General features: G+C 42.2%; 3 protein-coding genes across 6 annotated transcripts; 1 reads left to right on the top strand and 2 right to left on the bottom strand.

Moving 5' to 3' along the window:
* Positions 1-3,785: 3,785 nt before the first annotated feature.
* On the bottom strand, positions 3,786-13,254 carry aco2 (aconitase 2, mitochondrial). Its single transcript, XM_070926858.1, has 18 exons — positions 13,214-13,254; positions 11,385-11,527; positions 10,771-11,029; positions 10,581-10,673; positions 10,337-10,495; positions 10,011-10,161; positions 9,802-9,906; positions 9,432-9,523; positions 8,847-8,952; positions 8,586-8,743; positions 8,419-8,492; positions 8,192-8,303; positions 7,781-8,059; positions 7,489-7,680; positions 7,005-7,137; positions 6,721-6,842; positions 6,421-6,596; positions 3,786-3,895 (listed from the first exon to the last, which is right to left on the bottom strand). Exons 1-17 carry the CDS (start codon positions 13,247-13,249, stop codon positions 6,462-6,464), a joined length of 2,349 nt encoding a protein of 782 aa, XP_070782959.1. The 5' UTR covers positions 13,250-13,254; the 3' UTR covers positions 3,786-3,895; positions 6,421-6,461.
* Positions 13,255-13,725: 471 nt separating this feature from the next.
* Positions 13,726-15,535, top strand: phf5a (PHD finger protein 5A). The gene is made up of 4 exons (XM_070927428.1): positions 13,726-13,832; positions 14,170-14,193; positions 14,931-15,097; positions 15,331-15,535. The coding sequence occupies exons 1-4, from the start codon at positions 13,781-13,783 to the stop codon at positions 15,418-15,420; spliced, it is 333 nt and encodes a 110-aa protein (XP_070783529.1). The 5' UTR covers positions 13,726-13,780; the 3' UTR covers positions 15,421-15,535.
* A 1,104-nt stretch (positions 15,536-16,639) lies between these two features.
* Positions 16,640-27,524, bottom strand: tefa (TEF transcription factor, PAR bZIP family member a). 4 transcript variants are annotated; one of them, XM_070927021.1, is made up of 5 exons: positions 27,302-27,524; positions 20,754-21,140; positions 19,928-20,148; positions 19,136-19,347; positions 16,640-18,741 (listed from the first exon to the last, which is right to left on the bottom strand). In XM_070927021.1, the coding sequence occupies exons 1-5, from the start codon at positions 27,375-27,377 to the stop codon at positions 18,720-18,722; spliced, it is 918 nt and encodes a 305-aa protein (XP_070783122.1). In that variant the 5' UTR covers positions 27,378-27,524; the 3' UTR covers positions 16,640-18,719. The 4 variants fall into 4 exon arrangements, with proteins under 4 accessions (XP_070783122.1, XP_070783120.1, XP_070783121.1 ...); XM_070927019.1 differs by lacking the exon at positions 27,302-27,524 and adding an exon at positions 22,389-22,707; XM_070927020.1 differs by lacking the exons at positions 16,640-18,741; positions 27,302-27,524 and adding an exon at positions 22,389-22,707 and having other exon boundaries at positions 19,132-19,347.
* Between the last annotated feature and the right edge of the window lie 366 nt (positions 27,525-27,890).

Below are 27,890 nucleotides of genomic sequence, written 5' to 3'. Positions count from 1 at the left end.
CCATGACACAAATCCAATTATCATCTTGTAACTGGGAGTTGTGATGTGTGTATCATTACCCGGCTCATCGTTTTGACACTCGCTACAAAAACACAAAGGGCTGCAGGGCATAGTTCTACACTGAAGCCTGTTATTTGTGGTCTCGGCAGCCACCTCCCAGTGAATCTTAGTATTGATGTAACATCTGCAGGCTGAATGTTTGACAAAGACTGATGAATTCAGCGCGTGTCAGAGTGAATCCCACAGGCTCCATTCAATATCACACTCTGCCTCTCTCGTTGTCAGTCTAAATATAGCAGTGTGTGTGTGTGTGTGTGTGTGTGTGTGTGTGTGTGTGTGTGTGTGGTTTATATGGAAGCTGTCTTTCACGCTGGACAACGAGAGTCACAAGGTGTCCCCACTGTTCCAGCCTCCATCTGCTGAGCTGAAATGATTCTTATTGATTGTAACTTACTCTTCTCTTTGTTTAATCAGTAGTAGTTGTAGCATGTACAACTGTAAGCAGAGATTGTGAAGGTACACTAAAGAAAACAACAACAGTCCATTACAATCACGTAAATATGAATGCAAAAACAACATTTGTTGGTTAATGAATTGTTAAAAGACTAACAGTGTTTTGGAATATTTCTCGTGAATGGATAGCTCACTAGTTTTAAAGTCATGGTGGCATTTCTTCTTGAGACAAACAGAAGATTTACTCCAGAAAAATACTAAATAAATGATTAGCTTTACAAGGTGGAATTGGTTTACTTTGGTTCATTAAATATATGAAATTCAAGCAGCACATTATACAAGCTACATAAGAGGTTTAATACCAACAAGGACACTTGTTCCTTTATGTTCTGTGGCAGCAGGAAGTCACCTTTGCACATTAAAACAAGAGTCTACAGCCGAGCTAACGGCTAAGACTGTACCAGGCACAGCAGTGCTTTGAGCTAAATGCTAACGTCAGCATGCTAACATGCACACAATTTAATTGAAGCTGATTTAAGCTGAAAATGTCAAATGAGGGAGAACCCATTATTGATCAACGCATCAGACTGTACGGTCCACCATGGCACTCCTGATCCCTGACAAACAGAATAAGTAGGCTAATAAGTGGAGACGACCTTTTGTTTTCTCATGACACTCGATTGTCTGGTGATCTTGAGCCAACAAAGCTCGTTTTCTCGAGATAAGGAAACAATTCACTTGTGATCTCGAGATAATGGCATTGAAAACAAATCTCAGCTTGCGTAACAGATAGATTAACCTCTTATAACAAAAAGAAAAACAACCAACTAACTTTTCTCCGGGTTGTCCTGAGTGAGTTGCTTGGACCCCCGTGTGCCTGCTCTCAGGTCTAGCTCTTACGTTTGTCTTGGGGTGTTTTATTAAGACGATATAGGTATTTAGTTTGTTGCTACAATGGTGTTGCCTCGTCACCTGCCACTCCTGCGTCTTTGCTATAAAGAACTGCAATGGTGTAATGTCTTCCATCTCATAATGTCAAATGAACGTGAACTAAAAACTGAAATGGTGGTAATATGGAGGATAAAGTGTTCCAATGTAATCGATAACAAATCTGCTTGAGACTGTACATTACAGGAGTAACAATTTACATTAATATCGGGTTTCATGTAATTCTTGTGTACTGCAGGCTAGCATTTATGGGTACTATAAGCAACACTTTCCAGCATTCGTACTTAAAAAGGCCTTATGGCTCTATTATTATTCTTTCAGAAAACATATTTTCCCGATCAAATGGATTAAAAAAAGAGGATTAGAGAAGGGTTGTACTTTAGAGTAACATGAGAGAACTAGTGAGGGTTAGGTTGGCTCCTCTGAGGCTCCACCACACGTCTAAAATAGTACAAGGGTTCAAAGGTCCCCAGCTTCATCATCATCATCGCCGGGGTGGCTTTAATCTCTCTTTTTATAAAATCATTTAGCGGAAAAGATCCTGCAAATGGCTGGTGATGAGTGGGGGCTTTTATCCTCCTGGTGTCATGTTGGATAGTCCTGATGCTGCGTTGATGAACACACACATCTGTCGTCACGGTGGCACAGGGGGGGGGGGGGGGGCGGCTGATAGGCTGCCATGACTGATGGATGACAAGGCATAAATATGTAGCCTAAATAATTCAGCAAGCCCAGCTCCTCTTTCATTAGCCCTTTTGTTAGGCCGGGGGAAGGAGTCCCCTAATGAGTCTGCAGTGCTTCAGTGTGTCAGATGAGTTGATAAAACATTCAGTCAGGAGGCTGCATCAACAAACTGAAGCCATGATCGCAGACTGGACTGGAGGAGGAGGAGGAGGAAGAGAGCTGGAGGGGCTTTGAAAAGACAGACAAAAGGCCAAAAGCACCCTCCCTGTGAAACCAGGGCACTGTGGCTGTCTGTACTCCCCTGCATCAGCATGGCAGGCACGTCAGCTACTCTGCACACACACACACACACACACACACACACACACACACACAGAGGGAGCCAGTCTTTAAACTTTATATTAACCTTTTAAAGACACACACAGCCTGTTTTGTGGTGTAATGTGTTCGCATGTGAGGCTGGAAGAGCCTAAATAATTCACTACAAAATAAAAGCCCTTCAGGCGGGCTGTTTCCAGAACATTCTCACACTGTGGCAGCTTGAGACAAGAAGGATGCTCAACTGACGGCCCCCCCCCCCCCAAAAAAAAAAAAATGTGGCACCAAAACTCGGCACATAAAAACGCCGCCACATACACAAAGATGATGAATTCAGGTGAATCGGTTCTCCGAGCCAAAGACAGCCGACGCCGTCTGAGACACAGAGAATAAAAGGCTACAGCCACGCTGCAAATCACCCATAAAGCCGATCGATTGCACGATCACTTACCGTCAAGGCGCCGATCAGCTGTCAGTCACACGCGACACGGTCCCCCCCCCACCCGCGTTCCGAGGCGACACGAGGCGATTATGCGAAGAGACCCGGCGAAAGCGGCGGGGACATGTGGCGAGTCAGTCAGTGGATCTTGGTATGGATGCGGCGCAGCACACAGGCGGGATGAAATAAGCAGCAAATGAAAGGGAGGCAGCAGGGATGGGGCGAGGTGGGGGGGTGGGGGGGTGCAGGGGGTTACTGTGCTAAAAACAACAGCGGGCTTCTCCACACTACAGTCCACTCTTTGTTCTCTGCACGGATGGAGACGTTTCTTCATGTTTTCTATCGGACTGCTGAGATTTAATTGGATGCTGAATGGACTGGGCCTTTATTTTGTTAGTGATCGATGCTGAACGGACTTTCAAATGATTTCGAAGTCAAATCTACTCATGTTACAAGTGGTGGTTTTTTTTTACAGTGTATTGTATAATATGCCTTTTCTTTTTAAACCAAACGTCATAACTTCATCTTTTCTACAGTGTTTAATTGCTCCTGTCACGCTATGGTGTGGAGTCATTTTCTTTCCAAACTGGATGTATTTCTTGCATCACAGCCGGTGTCTGGCAGCTTTGTACTGGCATCCATCCCCCCTCTCCCATTCAGTCATTCAATTTCAATGGACCACTTCCTTCCCGTGACGTCTCTGGTGACATCATCTAGTTGTAAATGACAGTTTGTGGAAAGCAGCCTACCATCTGCACATATGCTACCATATACACTCAGGCACACCTGTACAATATATTGCTCATTATTATTATTAACTAATGCACCATTTTGGTATCTAAAAACATGTGTGGAGGAGTTCTTCAAACACAGAGTACAAACTAATGTTTACTGCCCTGGTACTGTATATTTGCCATGTTATGGTACATTATTGTTGATGTGCAGCACGTTGCGGTTTCTTCATTCTACAAGTGGAAATTCCGCCCTATACATAGTTCCCGGGCCTTTATGTCTGCTTCTCGTTTCGGTGACACTTCAGAACGGCCACTTTGTCTGAAAGAGATGAAAACTGGGTTAGAGGAGACATGTGTCTTATTATGGAGGGACGGCAACATTCTTTAAAGGCCACTTTGGACCGTGATAATGAATAGAGGTTATGCATGCAAAAACAGGCTGCTTAAATGCTCTCTCGACTGGTTTCCCTTCCAGTTCATCCTCTTCTCAGTTGATCAGTGTTAGCAGTGTTTCAGTCAGGGGCAAGGCTAAGGCATGTGTACACTACTTTAAGTATTCAGGCCTGAGCTTCTATTCTCTGAGGCCACACTCTTGACAGCGTGTCCTGTGTGTATACTATTATGTCGGATTGTGTGCTAGAGTCAAAACATCTTAAGGCCGACTCTTGACCAGTCAAACTGCTATTAAACAAGATCAAAAACAAAGACATTTTACTTTCTCTAATACATCCGCTTCTAAGAGAACATGACAGAGTCAGAAAACAAAATGTGTCAAATGGAAATCTACTCTGTGGAAGCAAGCCAGACCTTATTTATTCACTTTTTGTTTTCTCTTTTTTCCAGATGTGTGAACTCTGGTGTGCAGATACATCTGAGCTGTCAACAACCTGTCGCTCTAAATGTGATTTACACTTATATATTTGCGAGGATGATGAGCACTTGCTTACTTTGTTCAATGATCCATGTTTATATCATATATATATATATATATATATATATCAGATCAGTATATCGCTGTACGTACAAATACCAGTAACTCGACCGTGCACAGATTTTAGTCACATCACTGGAGCCAATGTAAATAAATGAGATCTGTGAATTTTTATTTTACAACCCATTGGCATTTCTGTAACACAGAAAAGATCATCTGAGAGGAAAAAAAAAAAACACAAACACTTAAATGTACATGGAACCAGACACTTTACATACAGTGGGTCAGAGGAAGAGAGTGGTAAAACTTCATGTGATTAACTTCTTCTTCAAAACTGCATTCTGCCTGCATGGGCTGCAACAGTGAAGGATGAGGACAAAAACTCATCTTGTGATCTGTTGGAATGACCCCCCCGCCATGTTGATGTTTTGGAGTGAATTTCAGTTAATTATATCCACAGAGGACCAAAACCAGCTGACACAGTAATCTGGGTTTCTAATGAGTAGCCATGTTACTTAATTAAAACAAGTGGTCATTTACAGTATAAGAGTGCTGTTACTTTCCCTTTGTTACATTTCATTTCATTTTGTCGTGGTAAAAGTAATACAAAAAGTCACTTATTACCCCACAAAAAGGGCACTGAAACATGGGATGGAAGAGGACACAAGTCAAAGTTTCCCCTGTACAAGAAGAAGACTGATTTTAACAAAGCCTTATATGTAAAATGAATACAAGATCTGAACCTTTTGCAGGAAAAATATAAATAAATAAAGAATGGGGAAAACTATACGATTTGTTTGACCTTATAAAGAGGTTAAGGATGGTGGTGGTGCCAGGGAAGACAAGGTTGGTTGCTGTATTCTTACACAGTGTTAAAGCGTACAAGTCCTTATGTATCATAGGTAATGCAATGGTTCTCTGCAACCTTTAGTAACACTACTGTGTACTGTGATGGATAACGACATAGTTCGCTGAATACAAAAACAAACTAAATGCTCTCACTGTTAGATACACAGTAACCAATGTGTTATGTTCAATTCATCCCACAAGTTAAGCTATGTTAGCTTCATTTAATTTTATGTGGAATCCACTTTCTCTCAAAACTGCCTCATGCACTTGTGTTTCCCAGAACGCCTTTCAACAATCCATAGAAAACAGCTGTGTGAAAGAGGTGCTGCTTTCAAAGTGGGCATTTAGATACAATTAGTGCCTTGTGCACGCTGCAGTATCTCCTCATGGCCACCAGAGGGCAGAAGTACGTGAGAAAATAAATGAATGTGTGCCCACAAGTTTATGCACAACTGCACTAAACAACAAATGGACCCAGAGATGCAACAGATAGCAGTGTTTACCTGTTCAGGGTGGAGCGTAAATGACACTGGGGCAGGTTGACTGAAGCTTATTATTATCATTATTTTTGCCATGCAGTGTGCAACACAATCCTACAGCAACAAGGTGACTGAGTGTGATCAGCTGGCTGAGCTCCAGTGTGAAGTGGTTTCCAGGTTGTACTGACCTGTTTGAACAGCTGCAAAAACACTGGCAGCACATCAGCTGGCAGAGTATTATGTCGCCAAAGCTTGGTGTGTGTGTGTGTGTGTGTGTCCCCTTTGTTTTTTTTATAATGGACTGATTTCTAACCAGTTATCACTGTTTGAAACATAGCAGCTTGCAGTATCTTCAAGAACACTCTGCACTGATAAATACTTTAGCTTTTAGAAATATCTGACCGCAGACCAGTTGCCATTGTTCCTTCATCAACATTAGCTTGGCAACATGTCTGAAGTAATCTACTGACAACACTGAACTCTTAGAGGTATACGGACGCATTACTGCAGTCCAAACTGTGTGAAAATGCAGATGATGGACCAATCATTAACTCCACCCCTCCCCCTCTTCCCCACAATTCTCACCACCCTGTTTTCCCCCTGAAATTTCTCCCCGCTCCTCTTCTTTAATGCTGCAGCTCCTTCATCCTGTTGAGGGCGGATCCCGCCTTGAACCATTCGATCTGTGTCTCGTTGAAGCTGTGGATCAGTTCCAGGGTCTCCACGCTGCCGTCGCTGTGCTTCACGACTGCACTAAGAGACTGAGGAGAATGAGGTGAAGAGAAGGAGCTCTCATTACGGACGCTTTTTATTAACAGCTGTCAGCAAGTCAGGAGAAACAACAAACTGGAAGCAGGCCATTGTTCAGCTGTCATGCCTGCTTACCTTTCCTGGAGTGAAGGTTTTGAGTCCTTTGATGGAGATCTTGTCATCAGGGCGGATCTTGTCATAGTCTGATGGGTTGCTGAAGGTCAGTGGCAGCACACCCTGCTTCTTCAGGTTAGTTTCTGGGGACAGAGACCATGTTTGTAAATTGAGACAATGAATGAAAACCACTAAAATGACAGGCTATTAAAAAATCACCGGACATTGCCCAAATGGGCCCTCTAAGACTTCTCTTCATATATTGAAGGTTGACAGTACAATCTCCAGGGGTTTTTGTGCAGTACCGTGAATTCTGGCGAAGCTCTTGACAATGATGGCTCTTCCTCCCAGATGCCTGGGCTCCAGTGCAGCATGCTCTCTGCTGGAGCCCTCACCGTAGTTGTCATCTCCGACCACCACCCAGGACACACCGTTGGCCTACACACAAGAGGATGGAAAGAGTATTAAGCCAGATTTATACTTGATGCAAGGGATTAATGGGAGTCCTTCTGTAGAGATATATGCTGTAGGTCAGGTCACCTGTTGATAGCAACACTAGACAGATGTATGACACCTGATCAGGCTGTTTCTTCCTTTAATTATATTCCCCACAGTATCCGTGTTTACATTCTTTTATTCACTTTGTGAGCAGAGTGACAGTGGGCTATACACGTACAGATAGAACTGGAGTTACATCAAAGTAACTCAATGCTAAAGGACAGACTACCTAAAGAAAGTAGCAGCTTTGGCCCAATAATCCAGTACCTGGTACCCTTCCCCTATCCTCACCTTGTAGTGACGGGCCACATCAGGGACTCCTCCATACTCCCCTGTCAGGTAGTTCTTGATCTTGTTGATGGCATCGTTCTCGCTGTTGACGGCACCGATCAGCATGTTGTTGGAGATGTTATCCAGGTGACCGCGGAACTTCAGCCAAGGTCCAGCAGCACTGATGTGGTCTGTGGTGCATTTGCCCTTCACCTGTGGAGACGGGAGAGGGAAAGTTGAAAACATCTCCGTTCTCAACACAGCTGCAGTGAGAACGTTTCATCGACAAACTGCAACAGGAGGGTGACCAGACCTTGATGAGGACCTTCATGTCCTCCAGATCACCCCCGCTCCATTTGTCAAAGGGCTCCAGAAGTTGTAGCCGGTTGCTCTCAGGACTGACGTCCACCCTGAGGCTGTGGCCGTCAGCGGGCGGGTGCTGGTAGGTGTCCTGGCCCGGGTCAAAGTCTTTGGCAGGAAGTTCATCTCCGTTGGGGGGGTCCAGCTTGAACTTCTCACCGTTGGGGGCTGTAAGATAATCTGTCTCTGGGTTGAAGTTCAATGTGCCTGCGATTGCGAGGGCAGTGACAATCTGAGGAGGAGGAGGAGGAGGAGGAGATAGAAGGCCTTTAGATTCAAAATATAAGCTTGTGTGTTTGTTGGTAGTCACAACTAGCAAACCAAGCAACTACTAGCAACATCTGGTAGTGTGAAGTGAGTTTACCTCAGGGGAGGTAACAAAGGCGTGTGTTGCAGGGTTAGCATCATTCCTGGCAGTGAAGTTTCTGTTGAAGGACGTGACGATTGTGTTCTTCTCTCCCTTTTTCACATCTTGCCTGAATGTAAACACACACACAATATGTTCACTTAAAAAAAAACTTAAATCAAATTGAACTATTTTGACACTGTCAGGCATGGTGCAAATACTTCCAAAGTTACGCCGTCACCTACCTGTCCCACTGACCAATGCAGGGTCCACACGCGTTGGCCAGGACCACACCTCCAACATCACCGAGGATCTTTGACTACAGGAAAACACACACACACACACTTTTGAGTTTTTTTTGTCACATCACCTAAATCATCAATCAGTATAAGGGAGGTGCACCGACACTCACATAACCATCTCTTTCGATGGTGGCACGAATCTGCTCGGAGCCGGGGGTGACTGTAAACTGAGCTTTGCACTTCAGACCTTTATCCAAAGCCTGCTTGGCCACAGAGGCAGCGCGGCCCATGTCCTCGTAGCTGGAGTTGGTACAGCTGCCGATCAGACCTGAAGGGGAGAGGAGCCAGAAATACGGTAAATAGAAATACACGGTAAATAGCAGGAGTGCGACTACAGCTGTGCAGCCAATCCATCCCATGTCGGCTCTTACCGACTTTAACCTCCAGCGGCCAGCCGTTCTTCTCAGCAACAACACCTACTTCAGACACTGGGTGAGCCAGGTCAGGGGTAAAGGGTCCGTTGATGTGGGGCTTCAGCTAGAGGAAGAAACAGGACAATGTTCAAGGAACTTATTCTCAAATAAACCGAACTCTGTAATTGAAGCCGTGAACTGATGCATGACTTACACATGTGTTTTGCTACATTTATGACTGACGTTTAATATGAATGGTGCAATGGGTATTTAGAGATGTATAGAACAATTCTGTCAGCATTCTGAGATATCACGGTATTCCAGCATTGAGAACACACACTCAGAGTCTTATTTGCTCTATGCCCACCAAAACCTGGATCTAACAACCCAGATGGAAATAATATAAAACTTGGTTCTAGTGGGCAATAAAAGGGTTATGATTACGATCTAATGCCAATCAAATTCTGAATTTTCTGTGGAAACTTCAGGTTTTCCTTCTGGGCTACACCTCATCAATCACAAAAGTGGTGTTAAGTGATCCCTGGCCTTTGTTTCATGTCACCCCTCCCCCCCTCCAAAAGATAATTCTAAAAACAGACAGACCTCATCCAGATTGAGCTCGATGAGCTCGTCATACTCGCAGCCTTCATCGGGTACCAACAAGTCAGAGTATTTGTCAGCCAGGGCAGCGATCTCTGGGAGACAACAAGAGGGGCAGTGTGAGACACTCAAACAAGACACCAAACTGCCTGACACAGTACACCTCTACGTCCTCTGTGAAGTAGGAGGTGAAAAGGTTTGTACGTCCAAATCTAATGCAAACATATGTCATTTGATGGAATTAAATTCTGGGACATCACTATCTAAACACAACCTTTTAGTGGTTATTGTCTATGGACACTCTGTCACTATGCAAAGTGATACAAATGTAACATTTGTATGACATTATGAAGGACTAAATCCCTAAACATACGTCCACGTCCAGTCTTCTCCAGGTAGGTCCTCATGCGGTGGTTGTAGGGGAACACAGAGGTTGTGGCTCCAATCTCTGCTCCCATGTTGCAAATGGTGGCCATTCCTGCACACAATAAATTATTATTACATTTGAGCCAAACAGCTGAGAAGCTAAATTAAAATAAAAAAAGTTGAAGGTTGAAAATGCTTTTTTTTTTTTAAACTGACCAGTGCAGGAAATGGAGTCAACTCCTGGTCCGTGGTATTCAACAATGGCTCCAGTGCCTCCCTTCACTGTCAGGATGCCAGCCACCTTCAAGATGACATCCTTCGGAGATGTCCAGCCTGAGAGTGCGCCCGTCAGCTTCACACCAATCACCTTTGACGAAGAGATTGGCAAGTTCATTGTAGTAAGGAAGAGGTGGAAAGAAAAACAACTACTGTTACTTTAGAGAAAGAAAATACAGGAAATTTTAGGATAGAGGTGACAGGAAACAAAAGGTCCAAGACGGCACAAACGACAGAATGTGTGCAACATATTGTATTCAGCTAACCTTGGGGCACTTGAGTTCCCAGGCGATTCCCGCCATGACATCTACAGCATCTGCTCCTCCAACTCCGATGCAGATGGAACCAAGCCCGCCACCGTTTGGTGTGTGGGAATCTGTGCCAATTAGCATCACTCCTGGGTAGGCGTAGTTCTCTAGGATGATCTGTTTGTACATGAAATCTAAACGTTAGCGTGCTACAAATAAGACTGGCCTTACGGCATTCCATCCAAACTTTAACCAATAATACCTGATGGATGATTCCAGAGCCTGGTTTCCAGAAGCCAACTCCATATTTGGCACCAGCGCTGGACAAGAAGTTGTAGACCTCTTGGTTGACTTCCTAGGATTAGAACCATGATGACAACTCATGTTAACAAGTTACAACATTACTTGTGAGACACTAGTACAATTACCGTAAACATATAAAGGTCGCTAACCTTTGCTCTGGCCAGATCTTTCACTCCTCCGGTCTGGGCCTCGATCAGGTGATCACAGTGGATGGTGGAGGGCACGGCCACCGTCGGCAGGCCGCTGCTGATGAACTGGAGCATCGCCATCTGGGCCGTAGCGTCTTGCATGGCCACACGGTCGGGACGCAGCCGAAGGTAAGTGCGCCCGCGGTCGATCTCCTGGTTGTGGGGGTCATCGAGGTGGCCGTACACAATCTTCTCTGACAAGGTGAGGGGCCGGTTGAGCCTGGACAGAAAAATGAAACAACATTTTATTGGTAGTAGGCTGCTGCAACATGAGAGGAAGTTTCAGCAGAGGGCAGGTCAAACAATGAGACCACAGCTACTGTATAAAAATAATAAATGAAAACTTGAGTTGTGCAGATACAATATGCTACAATAGGAATACTTAAGGAGTGAGAAGATGATGCACTGAATCGGGCTGACTGACGAGAGTTGGTTATGGCTACAACTATGATGAAAAACTGTGATAAAGGGCAAACACACACTAGTAATCAAACAATCCCACAGATAAGGGAGTGTTGTGAGGAAACCGCGATGTGAGCCAGAGCAAATACAGAGTAGAAGAAGAGAACACTGACCTTTTTCGCACAATATCAATGCTGGACTGGAGCCTCTCATAGTTGATAAAGGAAGTGGGCTCAAAGCGGCTCATAGACACATTGGCCTTGGCTCTGTACGCTGCGGATACATGCAGGCGCCGTGCACCATGGCCCAGAGCCAGCTGGAGACAACAACAACAACAACAAAAACATACAAGCATGAGCATAATCACAGAGCTGTGAACAAAACCTGACACAAACTTCAGCACTGTTTCCCTACATACAGACTTTATTAAGGCAGCTTAAACGAATACATTAGCCCTCATCCAAAAAAGATTTCTGTACGTTTTTGTATCAATTTTGTATTCATTCCTCCTGAAAATATTCTTGGAATAAAACTGAAAAGAGCATTGAGGAAAATATTGAGCCTAAAAATCGTATTGATATGGTGAGGTGAATGAAAGGAGAATGAAATGTTGTTTTGCAGTCCACTCAAGTGTCAGGTATCAGAGGGACACCAGATGAACATGATGCACCCCCCCCTTCCCCCTGCAGGCAAAATCCGTACCAATGTGTGATTGTAAAGCAGGGTTATTACCAGAAATAAGCAAGGCTGCGCAGTAGACTGTCTCCAAATAGAGTTCAGTTATCAAAGAGGACACACAAGAGAACAAACAACTGAAGGTCTTCAATGAACCAGATTAGCTGTCATTCAGTGAAAGACCGTGAGCAGCTGAACCTACAACCATTAAATCTGTTGACTTTTGCTGTCAATCTATTAAGGAGCTTATTGAAGTGTTACAATACATTATTAGATATCTATTTTTATTCTATATCTGTAATTAGTTATCCAGTTATGATTTAGACATCAATCACAGAGCCAAAGAAGGGTTCAAATTGAGGCTGGGTGTTCTATTCATATATAAATATTATTCACTTTCTATTGGTGTAAACCAACTGTGGCATTTATTACTGCGTTGCCATGCACAGATTTTTGACATAAGTAATTCTAAAGAGCTTTGACTGACTTCTCCAAGAATTTCCCAAACACTTTTCACTGCCAGCTGAATTATTCAGTCTAATGTCATGAACTACACAAGATGTGATTTTCCAAGCCTACAAAGATATTGTTTATTACGTCGACAGAAGAGGTTGTTCTCGTTATCTGCTCTTTTTCTTCTATATCACCCGGCTCGATGTGTAGACATCAAAGTGAGCTCGAACAGACGTCAATTAGAGGTCACTTTGGGCTCAGATATTAGGAGTTTAGACACCTGCTGGTCCCTTTTCACTAGTCAGCTGCAAGAGTCTTGACAGCACACTGCTGCTTTCTGAACATATGCCACATATCATGCTAACTTCAAAACAGACTGAATGAATTACTTTCTGTTGAAGCAATCCCAAAAAATAATGGGCAAGACTGTGTTTGCTGTATTATTTGTTATAATTTAACACATGTGTTTTCTGTCTTTCACACGCTGCTCGCCTGTGTGTCTGCTGGGAGCTCTAACCTTGTGGTTAACCTTGCTATTGAACACCAAACTCCATTTCTAAAACTAACCTAGCTATGTTCATTTAAGGGCTGGGGGTATCGGCAATGAGTTCTTGTAAACGGAGACATTAGCCATGTTTTATTAAGCCAGTGCCAAACTAGTTGTTGCCCAATGGATGCGTTCAGTCAGTCAGGACACGATGACCTGGCCAGCTAGCCGGTGACCGTTTCATATCTTATTTACCCTCGGCCACCGCTCTTGGAGCTTTAATTAGGCCAGGTTAACATTACATAGGATTTGTTAGGTCTAATAAAGCAGCTGGCATCCTTCAATGGTTTGTAAATATGGTACAATTAGCCAATTTTCGTCTCTTACCTGGAGCCGGGTGGCAGTCAGACAGTAGGTTGCCATTTTGTTCACTGACAAAGATGTGTCGGTCAGGGGTGACGTCACGAATTTATAGGCCGCGGTCTTGCAGGTCCTTAAAGGACAATATCCTCACGGTAGTTTGACTTTTGTTCAGATTGTTTACAAAATGTAATTTAAACTTAGATTTATCAGTCTCAGTTTTATATCGTTTGTACATTTAATAAAATATAAACTGAAAATGTACCCATGCAAGACAGAATTTTAATGGTTAATTTTGTTTTATAAATCTGAAAGGATCAGGATCATTTTTAAAAAAATGTTTATTTCTACTTTTTAATTATTAAGATATAATTCGTGCACAGCTATTTTTTTATGAAAATAAATTGGTATGATGTATCTTTTGGTAAAATACAAAAAAGGGGGATATGTAGCAAGATGCACTCGATTTTTCTTTTCTGTCCTCTCTCTTTTTGGAGACGCTAGGTGGCGGTAATGGAACTCCTCATACAAAGTTTACCGGTCAAAGGTGAAAGTTGAACCAAATCAGCAGCGCTCGCCTTACGTTAGCCGACAATGGCTAAACATCATCCAGATTTGATCTTTTGCCGAAAACAAGCCGGTGTTGGTAAGTTTTAGTCTATTTCCTTCCACGCGTTATCTAACACTCTTCTTTTTGCTGCAGCTGGATGTCCTTTATTGATGTTTTTCGAGATAACGTTAGCTACCATGCTAACGGTTACAGCATGGGTTTCATTGAAAGAATGTTAGCCATGGTGTTAGCTTAGAAGTGTCTACAAGTGTATGTCGCTAGGGTGGCCAATGGTACAGTTTCACAGAATATTGTATTAAATAATGAACTTTACTGTAAATATGAGAAAGGAAAAGTTTATTTCCTCTAATCTAGCAAAGCGATATGAGTTAACAAGCCTGACGACACTGACTGCTTTGTTTTCATTCCTCAGCTATCGGGAGACTTTGCGAGAAATGTAAGTGTTTCCATCTATGACTAATATAACAGATTGAGTGTTTTAATGTGTTTTCCTCTAAGCTTAAAGTCTGTTGTTGTCATAAGTAAGTAACTTGATTAATTTTTTACTCACCTTAGGTCTGCATAAGCAATTAATCAGACAATTTAAGTTTTGCCTTGACAATTGTTCACACTCACCTCCAGAATCAGAATCAGAAAGCCCATCATGGTTTTCCAGCTTAAAAGAGAAGTATAGCATAGTAGTAAGTTATTATTAATATTTCAAGCAAAGCTGTAAATTGCAGCACCACAATTTCACATTATAGTGGACTGCTGGGAAAGAAAGCAGATCAAAGATACCTCATTGAGTTGTGTTTTCTATGAGGACTTGTCTTCATACCCATTATTTCATAGACTACATTATCAATCTGGATCAATCGGTAATGATTGACCTTTGTGGCTGCTGTACCTCGACACACACCCAAACAAGCACATTTGTTTTACAGTGTGACATTACGTCAGCGTCGAGATTGATCTTAAAAACACCTTTTTCAGCTGACTATAATGTCCCCAGTTCTCAAAATAATGCAGGTTGCAGCTGTGGAAGACTTAAGGGACACATTGTTTCAACGAGCATTTCGTTGCTGTCGTTTTTTTTATGAAATAATGGTGACGGCTGAGTTAAACTGTACAAATACGAAATGATCTAATTAATTAATTAATTCTCCCATCCGTCCTGTCCCCCGCTCCTCTCAGGTGATGGGAAATGTGTCATCTGTGATTCCTACGTGAGGCCGTGCACGCTGGTGCGCATCTGTGATGAGTGTAACTACGGCTCCTATCAGGGACGCTGTGTCATCTGCGGGGGGCCCGGAGTGTCTGATGCCTACTACTGCAAAGAGTGCACCATCCAGGAGAAGGATGTGAGTGTCTTTTAAGCACACTCAGCCTCTTAACTAGATAGAAAAGAGAGAGTGTATAAGGATTTAACCAGGCCATAGTTGTGAGATTTTTCTTATCTTGCACTACTTCCTATGATTTAACAAGCCTTGAAGAACAGAACAGCACTTACAACTGATCCCTGCTGTAAATACTGTCCAGCTTCTTTGAGATGAAAATGTTTTTTAAATCTCTCCTCTTTCTGTTTCCTTCACAGCGAGACGGCTGTCCCAAGATTGTGAATTTGGGCAGCTCCAAAACAGATCTGTTTTATGAAAGGAAGAAGTATGGCTTTAAGAAGAGGTGAAGACGCCATGGCCTGAGCCTTCATTAGTTTTTCAGCTTTTTGCAGATTTTCTTTGAAACCTCAAGAAACATTTTTTTTTTGACTTGTCAATAAAGCTCTCTTTTATATTTCTGTCTTCACTTTCCCTCTGCTTTGAATGTTAAAAAATCTCAAGAATAAGCCTGCCCATGCTCACACAGTGGATATTGATAGTCACAAAACACTCAAGTGTCATAATGAACTCTTTGTACAGCAACATAAAAACAAAATCGTCAATGGACTTTAAAGATCTCTTACTACTCAGCCACGCTTCATCCAGTGGGAATTTGTTTTTGGTTTTTTTTCAAGGTTTTTGTCATCTTACTACTCTGATAACTGAAATAAATCTACCTATTATTGATTTGCTTATTTTGTTTTATACTTTAATTACCATCAACGATCAGTTCATAGGTAAAATGTGAGCAATGCACAATCTTGCAGATTAAACTGACAAATGTTTTAAGTATTCTCTATTCCATCGTGATCAAGAGTTGAGATTGAACGTAGTATTATTTTGCTTGTATAAACCTCTTCAGAGATACTTCAGGCAGCGCCTCTCCTGGTACAAAGTCATCTGAAACACTGAATCACATTTTGTCCAGCTCTCTTCACTTTTAACTTCCTCCACCAGATGGCGATGTTTCACACTTTCAGCTGTGCTCACCAACGGTTCACACTGGCCTGGTGCACCTAAACGCCAAACTGAACACTTAGTGGTTCTCACCTCCACAGAGTAACACTGTCTGTGGATACTGTGGGGAGAACCAAATGAAAGAAATGACTGAGTTAAGAGTGTTGAGGCGTTGACAGACGCAAATCTAGTGCCTGGATAAAACATTTCCACATGAACGAGTTCTTCTTAATGCAACGTCTTAATATTTAACTGGTCTATTTTAATTCATTGTTTTGTTTTACTCGTGCAACAATTATTCATTTATATATAAATTATATATATCATAATTGTATTCACTTCTGACTCAAATCAGAAGACAATATGGTATACCAGAACACAATACAACTACTGTATGTATATATATTCCATACAATCAGAAGGTAGTTCATCATTTCTGTATTGATTGGTGCAACAGCCTGTCACTGTGGATCTGAGCGTCAATTTCTTGAGACTGGACTTTTCTAAACGACCTGCTCGCTGCTACAATCTAAAGAAACACCTCCGTAAGAAGGAACTCAACACTCGGAAGACTTTCTCAACAAGGCTTTATTTTTTTACATACTGTATATACAAGACACAGAAGGTAGCCACACTCAAAATGCCAAGACGTTTCTTTACAAAGAAATACAAAGACGGAACCAGGAAGGTTAAAAACAACCCATCAAAGTTAACCAATTGACCTGTTCCAGAGAGTAGGCAGATGCAATCTCTAATATAGCAGAAAGCATTAAAAATGTATTAAAATGAGTCAGGAAGCTCAGTATCATTCATGTCAGAATTACACTTCAGAGACTGTATGATGGAGAATGTGACAGTTTCTGACTGACATTAATGATGCTGGGAGTTTAAGTGTTTCCACAAAGAACACCGTGGACACCCTGACTTTTAGTTTTACTCCACAAGAAAGCTCGAACTTTGTCTGACACAAAAGCACGACGCAAGAACAGATGAAACTGTATTTATTGCAGGCTGTAATGTTAAAAAAAATAACCTACATTAGTTTAAACTTGAGTAACATTCTTCACACATGAAAACCCTCTCCCCCAAATTTTTTTTAAAATTTATTTTGGTAAAAAGTCACTATGTCTATAGATGGAAACACAGCAGCAAAATAACAGCTTTCCTCTTTTGTCAGAATTGGACAGTAAAAAAATCCTCAACTCTACTTTGGGATGTTATGTTACACAATATGCCCCCCTGTAAACTGCATTTAAATGGCTTTAAGAGTTTTGGGGGTTCCATGAAGAGATGCCCCATTATAGTCTGCACCTATTTAGGCTTCCTGGTTTGTCCAAAAAGAATTTAAAAAAACTGCTCGTTTACAAGCCTCAGAACAGCTGGGTGATAAATGTGTCCACCAACACATCCTCAAAACTTAACAGTGGATACGATCTAAATGCACACACACCCCAAGTCAAACGTTTTGGAATACCTAGTTTTGTGATTGTTCATTTCAAGCAATATATTGTGGATAATAAGCAAGTAGGAGCTTGATTACTTTAATTAACAGACAACATACATATCATATAGATCTGATGCTAGCAGCGGGAGTTGAACATTTCACCTCCAGCTGCCTTTAATAAAACACAAACTAAGGTCCTGTTAGCATCCGACAGCCTCATTGCTTGATATTGATCCAAAACTTAACAGTTGTTCGAAAAGCTTGACTTGAACTGTGTCAGAGTTTGAAGTCTCGAAAGTATAATTTTAGGCTACAACTATTTACAGTACATGCATCGGTGGATTCTACACGTCACGTCTGAAGCATTACTGACACAAGTGGACGAGTCAACCCTGACGACCTGCAGGGAGTGAAGCAGGCGTCCTACTCTGTGATGAGCGACAGCGAGACACACACTGACACATTTAGGGCAGAGTGTTTATGCACAGCTCTGTGTTGCTGGTAATGAGTATGTGTACATGAAGAGAAGTGAAACGTGGCTGCATTTTGTCTTTTTTTGGCCACGACACTGTAATCCCCTGAAGAAGCTTAAATTACTGGAAATGTCACAGTCAAAAAGTTTTTGTGGGCAAAGAAAAGCCCAGCTCTTCACATAAATCTAAATCTAATATATATCTGAAAATTAAACTGGACATGTGGGTTTCAGAATTTATTACAATGTGGAAAGAACTGGAAGCAACCTGCAAATCTGTATATTTCTACAATACCATAATAATGACTAACAATTTAGTCTAAACTTTTGCTATTGCTACCCAAATACCTACCTATCTCATTTAAAAAATAAATGAAAATAAAACCCACAGTTTCAAAAAGACATTACAAATGATCTCTTTCGGCCAAAGGCATACAAAACACGATAAAAGTACACTTTATGAAGGAGGTGTACTGAAGAAGCACTTGAATATCCTCTCACACTCGTCTCGCTCTCGTGGATGGTAAATAGAATTAAAAAAAACAAAAGAAATAAAAAACATATGGGGTCTTTACATGCTATTGCATCTCCATGGCAACATCAGTCACGCCCTCATACATGTTCTCCTCTTTATCCTCTTCTTCATCTGATCGATTCTACTGTTCTCACATACCACCCCCACAGGTTTGATTTATTTATTCATTAGGAAAATAAATGAATAAATCAAGTGTTGTCTATTGGTCTTCCGGCACCTCACTTGAAAGAGAAGAGAACAAGGATGAATGACAAGGGGAGGAGGAGGGAGAGAGGCCAACATTAAACTCATACTCATGTACATTAGGGCTCTCTAAGTCAACAATGTCAATTATTACATTATATTCCCATTTCTAATAGTAATGCCTGTTCATCACAGCCAGCTCTGGTCAGGAGGAGGAGGAGGGTCTACTTTTTCCAGTTGTGTCATAAAAGGGGTATTATCTCCCCCCTCCCCTGTGGCTAACACCGCCCTCTCAGTGGTACAGTAGATTTGGTTACTGTCAGCCAAACAATGTCTCTAACTTGACGTGTAAAAACAAAGAGACTGATATTGTGCTGTCTGCTACATGGATGTCTTTACAGTTTCATGTATTTGCTTTTCATGGCCTCTTACAGTGGTCCAAATTTGTCTTTGTAGCGACTCGCGACGTTCTTGTAGCGGCCGCACTCCTTCCGTAGCTCGGCGACCTCTGACCGCAGCGCAGTGTTCTCGCGCTCCAGGAAAGCAGCTCGGACGGTGATCTGGTTCTCCTTTAGCCTGCGGGCGTCACGTGAGCGTTTGGCAGCCACGTTGTTCTTCTTCCTTCTCTGCCAGTATTTGTCATCCTGGAGAGGTGGAGAAGAAAGAAGCAGCAGGGCTGCATTGAGCCAAAGAAACACAACACCGGACCCAGAGCGTGCTTTCTGAGCTCCATTACTATGGTAACCTGATTTAACAGCCTATGTATCTTATTACAGACACGGCCCAAATCTGAAACAGCTCAGTGTGTTATATGGCCGGCAGCCAGGCTCCTTTGTGCATGTAAACAAAACCTGTATTCTCAGCAAACTGGGAAGGAAGGAAAACATCAATTTGAAGATTATCAAACTGCTGAGTCACAGTGAGTCGCCAGAACTGCTTCACTTTGACATGGCCTGATTTCTACACAGCAAGTCAGACTCAAATGCTCGCCACCTCTGCGTTTGGAAATCGGCTGATGAAATTACAAGGCAATAAAATGGCTACATTCCATTTCTTTCAGGAAACATTATTGTATGGTGATATCAAATTTACAAAATTCTGGAAAATAGCAGATGTTTTCAAATTTCCTGTCTATTGTGGTGTTTTACATAAAACAGACTGTGCACAAACACAAAAGTGGGTTTTTGTGTTTAAGAGGCTCCCCTTGTCTCTCTCCCAGCATACCTTCTGTTCATCAGGCACAAACACCTTCTTGGCCTTCTTGATCATTGGCTGTGGCTTGAGCTCTTCTTCAGAGAACTTGTGTTTGCGGGGGTCAAACAGCTCGCCTCCAGGCACACTTGACAGGACCAGGTCAGTGGGATCTGGCTCGTAGTTGATATCGACCTCAATTTCATCAGGGCTGATGGTATCAGAGGTCACACTGTCCTCTTCAGTGGTCACCTCTGAGAAGACAGAAGAGGAATATGAGAACTGAAATATTAGACTGCTGCAGGTGAAACTGAAGGTCAGCGACACTGTCAGTACAATGAAAGCATGCATCAGAAAAATAACAAGCATTTTTAAACGGTTTAAATTTGTTCAGAAAAAAAACTCAGGGACTGGTTTTAAAGTTGTTCTCTATGTTTTAAATCGCGGCTGGGAAAAAGTTCCTAGAGATTTGTAAACTTATGAGTCAAATAGTATACATACATATACATAACTGTAATATGGAGATCTGTTCCAAAGATTTTTGAGGTAGCTGAAAAAATGGCTATGTGCAAACATGAACAAAAAGGCTAAAAGCATTAATATTGGACTGAAGGTCATAGTGTTGACGTCTCGTTAATCAATGCTAGCACATTTAAATCTTCTGATTAGGTCCATCTGTATGACACAGTGAATAGTCATGTCCTGAACCCTAGCTCCCATTCCAAAACACTAGGGTTTAACTTGTTGAGTCATCTGACCCCCCAAACATCTGGTTTACTGCTTCATAAAATACATACTCAGCAAGAGTTTAGTGAAACCCTGCAGCCCTCTAGTCTCTGATCCTCCAACATCCTCTCACCTGCAGTAACATCGCAGATGATAGAGTCGCCCTTGGTGATGATCATCACTTCCTCCTCACACTTGTCCAATTCCTGAATGGGCAGCAAGGCCAGTGGAGACCCGCTTGCTGTTTTGGTAACCTTTATCTGTGCAGAGGGGGTAGCCTTTGGTTTCTCTGTCTTCACCGCTGGGCTGCCCTTTAGGGAGTCCTCGTCAGGCAACATGGGGATGCTGTTCTCCATGAGGAACTCCTCAAGGTCCATGTACTCCAGGTGGAAGTTTTCACCATCATAGGGAATGGTTTTGTCCCAGATAGCGGGGGTCAGGGCGGCTGAAGGACCCATGTTGCTACCTCCTCCGCCCAGGTCAACATCATCTCCCAGACACAGCTTTTCCTTATCGGTATCTGAAACACAGTAAAGACACACATTTAAATATAAGACAGTTTTCACATAAATGGGTAAACGCAGTTGTGTGTCTAATCTTACGGAGGTCAACGGGAAAACTGCTCAAGTAAAGTACAATTGACAATTCACCCTTTTTTAAAGAGGTAGATTATATTTGTTTTTCCTCTCTAAAGAAACACAATCCAGAAATGTCCCTCAGGCACCAAACCCAAGAACTTAAAGAGTCGTACGTTTCCACAACTGCTTCAGTTGATAAACCTAATCTCAACTGCAAGCTGCTACAAAACATCTCAACTTGGCAGAAAACGCTGGCTGAAGCTCATCAGTCTGTGGGACTATCTGTGTCCCATTGTTGTTCACGTTCAAATTTTTATCATTTCAAATGTGGAAAACTTCTGATTGTAAAAAGTCCTCTCCGCACTACTTAATGCTCAGCTGAGTGCTCATGAGACCAATATACAGTCACAAGTACAGTGTTTATTGTATGAGCAATCTAAACTTATAAAACTGTATTTTAACATTTTTGGATGGCGCTCCAGATTCATCCAATGAGAGTTTGTCAACCATAGTTAAGTGTTTACTGGACAACACAGTGGAGATTTATGAATTGACAGTGAAAACATCAGAGGCATAAAACAACTGTAGGCTAAATATTAGCCGGCAAGTGACGCCTTTCAACACAAACTTTGACATTCATATATTTATAACTTCCTTACTTCTGTCAACAAAATACTGAATCATCTAAAGCAACTAGGAAAGAGAAACTTTCTGTCAACAACACTGCATTGAAAATGAGGTGCGTATCTAGAAAAATCTAGATGGTGAAGCAGGTCTAGTGATACGCTCGAAGCAGTATCGGCCTTTCAAGGCACAAGCTCCGCGGCAAGATGTTTCGAAGCCAACAATTATGGAAACAGTGAAACCACTTGTATTTTGACGATTTCATTCTAGTCTCAGATGTAATCCATCCATACAAATGCAACACAAACGGGTTTGGCCGGCAGATGCCGCCATTTTTAACTATCAAATGCTTCGAAACGGTGAACAATTTTCAACACAGCTGGTTCACAGTGACTCCAAAAAGCTCCCCCCCCCCCCACCCCGCACATACGTTAACATATCCAGCACTTTGTTATGAAACCCGTTCTTTTCACGTGTTTTAGCGTTAGACGTTTTTTTCGGCGGAACTCGTTTTTAACCGAGCTACATCGTTCGCCCCTTCCTCTCCGACATTTTACTGCACTTACCGTCGTCGCCGTCCAGTATATTCGGCGGAGGCATTTCCATTATTTTCTTCAAAACCACCGGGAATGAACTCGGGGCCCCGGTGGCCGTTTCCAGTGTGATGAGAAGTGGCTCTCCCGACATTTTCCCCTTGTTGTTAATGTTATCCACGTAGTTTAACTGACAAAGAAGAGAGCTCAGCAGTTGTCCCGTTTGCTCGGTAACGTTAGCTATCCAACCGGTTTCACCACTGTCGGTAATGGTTTTAAATCCACGTTAAAGCGTGACTACGACCGTCAATACATCCCCGGTAGCTTTGGCCCAGTTCTTCGGGAAATTTGGGAGTCGAGAGGTTTTGATGTTCCGAACAACCTTACCCTCTTTACAAAGAGTCCCGCCCAGCCTTGGGCTGATTGGCGGGCCGTGTCCTGCTTTTATGAATATTAATTACATTGTTGAAAGGGGGGCGGGAATTCTAGCGAAGAGCCAATAGTGATTGTCACGTCGCAACTACCTGAGATGTCATTGGTTGACCGAGTTATATATGTTCCAGTATATACGTTAACAAAAAAAACCCGTGTCACTAGCAAATAACATAGACATGACACATAGCTATGAAGCCTGACCTGTATCCAAGTTGTTCCTGCAGTGATCTGTGTCGTTTGTTTTCTTATCTTTGTTTTAAAAATGTTTCATATTATATGCACAGACGGGCTTCACAACTTTCAGCAAAGTATGATTAGTTAAAGAGTCAAATATATGTCACTGCAGCGCCATCACACCATCTTCAGAAATATATATATATATATTTTTTATCATGCAACTTCATTCACTATTTAACTACTGGCAAAACATTGCCCAAGAAGTGCATTCAACATATAGTCAACGCACATGCCTATATGCTGCTTCGCCAACATCGCCCCGCTCACATGCTGAAACATGTGCAGCTGCCGCCCCTTACATGTCTACAGGATCCGTCCAATGAAGCTGCGCATGTCATTCACATGCAGAAACGTGCAGGGAGTGCTGCAGTCCAAAAGCGTAATTGGCCCTACCTTTAGGTTTACATTACAGTGTCGACGTACTTATGGGTGCATTGCTGCAGCCGAGCAGACATCCCAAGATCTGCGTGTTAACCCCAGAGTCCTAATGCAGAGTTGCCACAACAGCACAGAACATGCTGTATTGGTATGTCAGTCCCACAACAGCTTTATGCAGGTGGGTACTTCTGCCTGTCCACCTTCAGCCAGTAGTAACGCGCTTGTTCTGCTTATGTAGAAGTAAAAAAAAAAAAAAGAAGGCCAATTTTGTGCTAACCCCAAAAAATCATCCAATATTTTGTCTTGTTCGTCCTGATGTGTTCTATGTGTTAATGTATTCATATGCACATTAAATACAAGGTAAATCCCACTCACAAAAGAAACTGACACATTATTTTTTTTATTTATTAAGGTAGATAAAACAGGATGTTCTTGCAATCAAAACAGGATGTACGTGCACTCGATCTTCAACAAAACATGATTCTAATGCAAGTACATCCTGTGTTCTTTGACAGATGAATTTATTTAAATAGAGGATGCGTCCGTTTCTACACCAACATCAGTAATATAAATTGCATAAGGCAGCTCTGTACAACATGGTAAACACTGTCCAACCTAGGGTTTTCTTGAGGCGGTGGTGGTGGGAAGGGCGTGTTTTCCTCCCGTGTTGCTTGTATATGTCACACAGAATCTGTTTTTAGCACAACATTACGAGGGGACATAGCCTTCAAGGTCGGCTGCTACAGCCTTCAAGGTCGGCTGCTACAGTGGGCACACGAGAGCTGGGTGAAGGTGGTTGGGGTTCATCACCTTCTACAACACCTGGTGAAGTACCACAATGCCTCATTTAAAATATCTGGCATTAAACTAAGGACACAAACATTCCTCCCTCACACTCCAGAAATATTATCCTTAAGTATATGTCATGAGTCAAGTTAAGAACCTCCCATTAAACTACCTGTTATCTTGGAATACGAAATGATAATCACCATGAAGGATGTACAGTATGTACAAAAAACATGTGTGTGTGCAGTGCACATCCCTACACAGCTGTTAATTCTATGCTGCAGTCTCACAAAAACTCTGTTTTAGAGGCAGTGTGCAAAGACTAGAGAACAAGGCCTACAGCAAGCCACTTCCATTCGATCTTGACATCATGTGCTGAGTGTGAGTGGTGAGACAGAAACAACTCTGACCCTGCTATTTTACATAAACACACTATCTGACAGTTTAAGAAAAGCAAACATAGACAAAAGCTTAGACATACATTTAGTTACATTTTTGCACACATACAATCAAATACTTCTCTCTAGAACGCATTGCAGTTCTTCTCTGCATCAGCAATCACACATTGTACAGAGTTGTTTAAACTTTGGGAGCTGGTCAAAGATGTGATCATATAATGTGATGCTTATAGTCAAGGTATAGGTCATGGGACTTGACAAACAGGTGCAGATATGGCCAGAGACAGCAGCAGACGCAGACTGTTTTGGCTCACGCAGATGCATGGCAACAAATTTAATCTGTTTACAATGCTATTTCCCTTTCTGGGAAAGTTAATAAGAAGTGAATGGACTTCTCTGAAAACAAGCTTTGTCGTCAGCATGACTGTGCAGTTTAACAAAAATGAACATGATGAAATATCACACACAGTGAAGGCAATCTTAACTCAGAGGGGAACAGATAATGGTACCCATGGCAGATCATATACATAAAGAAATGTGACGCTCACAGTGCACATGTTAAGCACTCTTCCACAGGTACTACAGTCGACAACAAAATCTAAAAATAGAGGAAACCACAACTTTGAAATACCAGAATAGCAAATTCTTAGCAACTGCATGCTGACGGTCTCGGAGCAGTACACACACACACACACACACACACACACACACACACACAGAATTATGAAATCTACTCTGTCCTGGTCATACGTGTGTGTGATGTCATGCCACACATTTACTGTAATTATGGTCAGTGGTACTCTAGTGTTGACTGACAGTTGCTGGTATTTACTTGCTTATGGTTTATTTGATAGGGACAGATACAGTATACATAGACAAACTGAAAACAGCTATGCGATGCAAGTATCATAATGTTTATAGCCGATGCTAATTTGCAACACTCGTCCCTAGAAGGTCCCTTTTATGGAGGTACATTAACCTCACGCAAGCCCTGCAGCCTATGATCACAGCCAACAGACTGTATGATGTCATTCTTTGATGTAATTATTAGAGTAAAGGACCAGCTCATCCAAAAATTTAATTTCAAGCCCACGTTTATATGACCATCAAAGACACTTTGAGTGACAACCCCCATGAGTTCATCTGGGACTCCAAACAACTAAAGTTAATGTGGACATCTGTAAACAGCTCTAAAAACCTTAAAATAATCTAATATTTGTGTAGCACCATCTAATTATTTTTTAACAAAACTGCAGCACTATGAATCTATAATTGTCAATGTCATTATTATTATCTATGGAAGTGGAAGATCTAGTGGAAGATAATGAACGATTGACATGTCATTAATTATGCATATTGTGAGGGTTCTTTAGAAGCTCCTGAGAAGTGATTGTGACATCCTGCTAAATGGGGCCAGCAGCAACAGCACACGTCTCAATGTAATGACTTAACACTAATCGGATTTATCCTAACACGGTCCAGAGAAGGCAAACAGAGCCATCTAGTGATTTAATCATGAATCTTCAAAGCCCACCACCCCCCTCTCTCACACACACACACACACATATCCCTTGACAGATAACAGCAGGTGACAAACACAGGACCACACAGACTGGTTTATATCAGCACAGAGTTTCCAGAACCACCAGATAGTTTTTACCAAGACATTCACTCAGTACCAAAACATCAAACAGAAGGACAATAATAGGACCATCATGTTTTTTCTTTGACCTGATAAGACACATCCCAGAGACAGGATTTGTCCAGGGAAAAAAAGAACACACACACACACACACACACACACACACACACACACACACACACACACACACACCAAACATCTGATTAAGCTGCTAGGATCCAGTTGGAGTTAAAGGACACGTAGCATTTGTTTTAACAAGAGAGGCAACAGGACAGAGAGGCCAGAGAGGATAGACGTTGGTCTTGTTGCTAAGCAGACAAACCATGTGGATTGACATGTCCTCCTCCAATTGACATTTGTTCCCCACTGGCTATTTCACGGTGATAATGCAGAGATAATTAGGGGCTGACTGTGCAGGTTTTTTTTGTTTTTTTTAAACTTTAGCTGACTTAATGGCTAAAATGGTCAAGCTGTCTGTTCTTCTCATTCAGCTACAGCAGCCAAAGAGATTCAGAAATCATGTTACCCATCAGTTAATGTCAAGAAAGACAACATATTAAAAAGGCTGCATTACAATATGCAGAAATCACCAATAGTATGTAGTCTTAAATCACAATATCAATAGCTATATCTCCCTGCTCCATCTTGATGTCACCACTCCTCTTTCCCAACCCCATGACCACTAAAGACGCTTTTATTTTTTTTAAACAAGGTGCTGGCAAAACACTAAACACTGCATTGTTTCTGCTGCAGTATCTGTAAGACTGTAGTCAGAAGGCCACTGCTTCAGATGGAAATTGATTGAATTAATCCTGCTGTGGATTCTAACCAAAAGCCAGGGACCCCTGCAGTCCAGCAACTGGCACAAATTCCCATCCAGCTCGGCTGATAGGGATTACGCAACAGGCACGCAGTTGTCTGCAGATACTTCAGAAACAGTATACTTCGGTGGTCCTACTTCGGCGACTTTCTTTGCATAAAAAACAAACTCTTAGGTCACGGTGCTGCATGCAACTTGAATGAAAACTCCAACAAAGCACACCTCACTGTTTGATTTGACAGCCACTTACCATTCTCGTCAAAGGTCGGGAGAGTAAATGGATGCTCAAGGAGGGCCCTGAAAATCTCCGGGATCTCTGTAGTCATGTTTTTTTTTTACCTTTAAATTGCAGTTAAAGTCAACAAATGTTTCAGAGCTGGTCGACAGCTCGCCAGAAGTAATATAAGAATAAAGTAAAAGAACCGCACAGGATCCAGGAGGCCGACTGAGGCCTAGACGGACTTGACAGCTTCCAGAAGTGTTGGGAATATTATAAATTCAACGGGTCACACACTATGAACTGTCAACAAGTTACTTAACGCAGTCCCCCCCCCCATCTCCTGCGCAGCCATTCACCAGCGTGCTTCCCCCTCAGGAATCGACGAAAAGAGCGCCGATTGGTCAATTAAGTGTGTCCATCAACAGCAGTGACAGCCAATCGGAGCTGCGTCTAGATTATCTAAGGCAAAAAAAAAAAGAAAAAAAGAAAAGTGGAGTGGAGATGGTTCGTTATGTAATGAATTGGGTCATAAAACACAGACTACAAAGTAATTAGAGTTACAAAGGCCACCTGTAGCTCTGTCTCTGTCTATATGAAAAGCGAATGTAAAACCACGTGG

The sequence above is a fragment of the Enoplosus armatus genome, chromosome 20 (assembly GCF_043641665.1).
Source record: "Enoplosus armatus isolate fEnoArm2 chromosome 20, fEnoArm2.hap1, whole genome shotgun sequence".
NCBI lineage: Eukaryota > Metazoa > Chordata > Actinopteri > Centrarchiformes > Enoplosidae > Enoplosus > Enoplosus armatus.
This window is presented reverse-complemented; position numbering and strand designations above follow the sequence as displayed.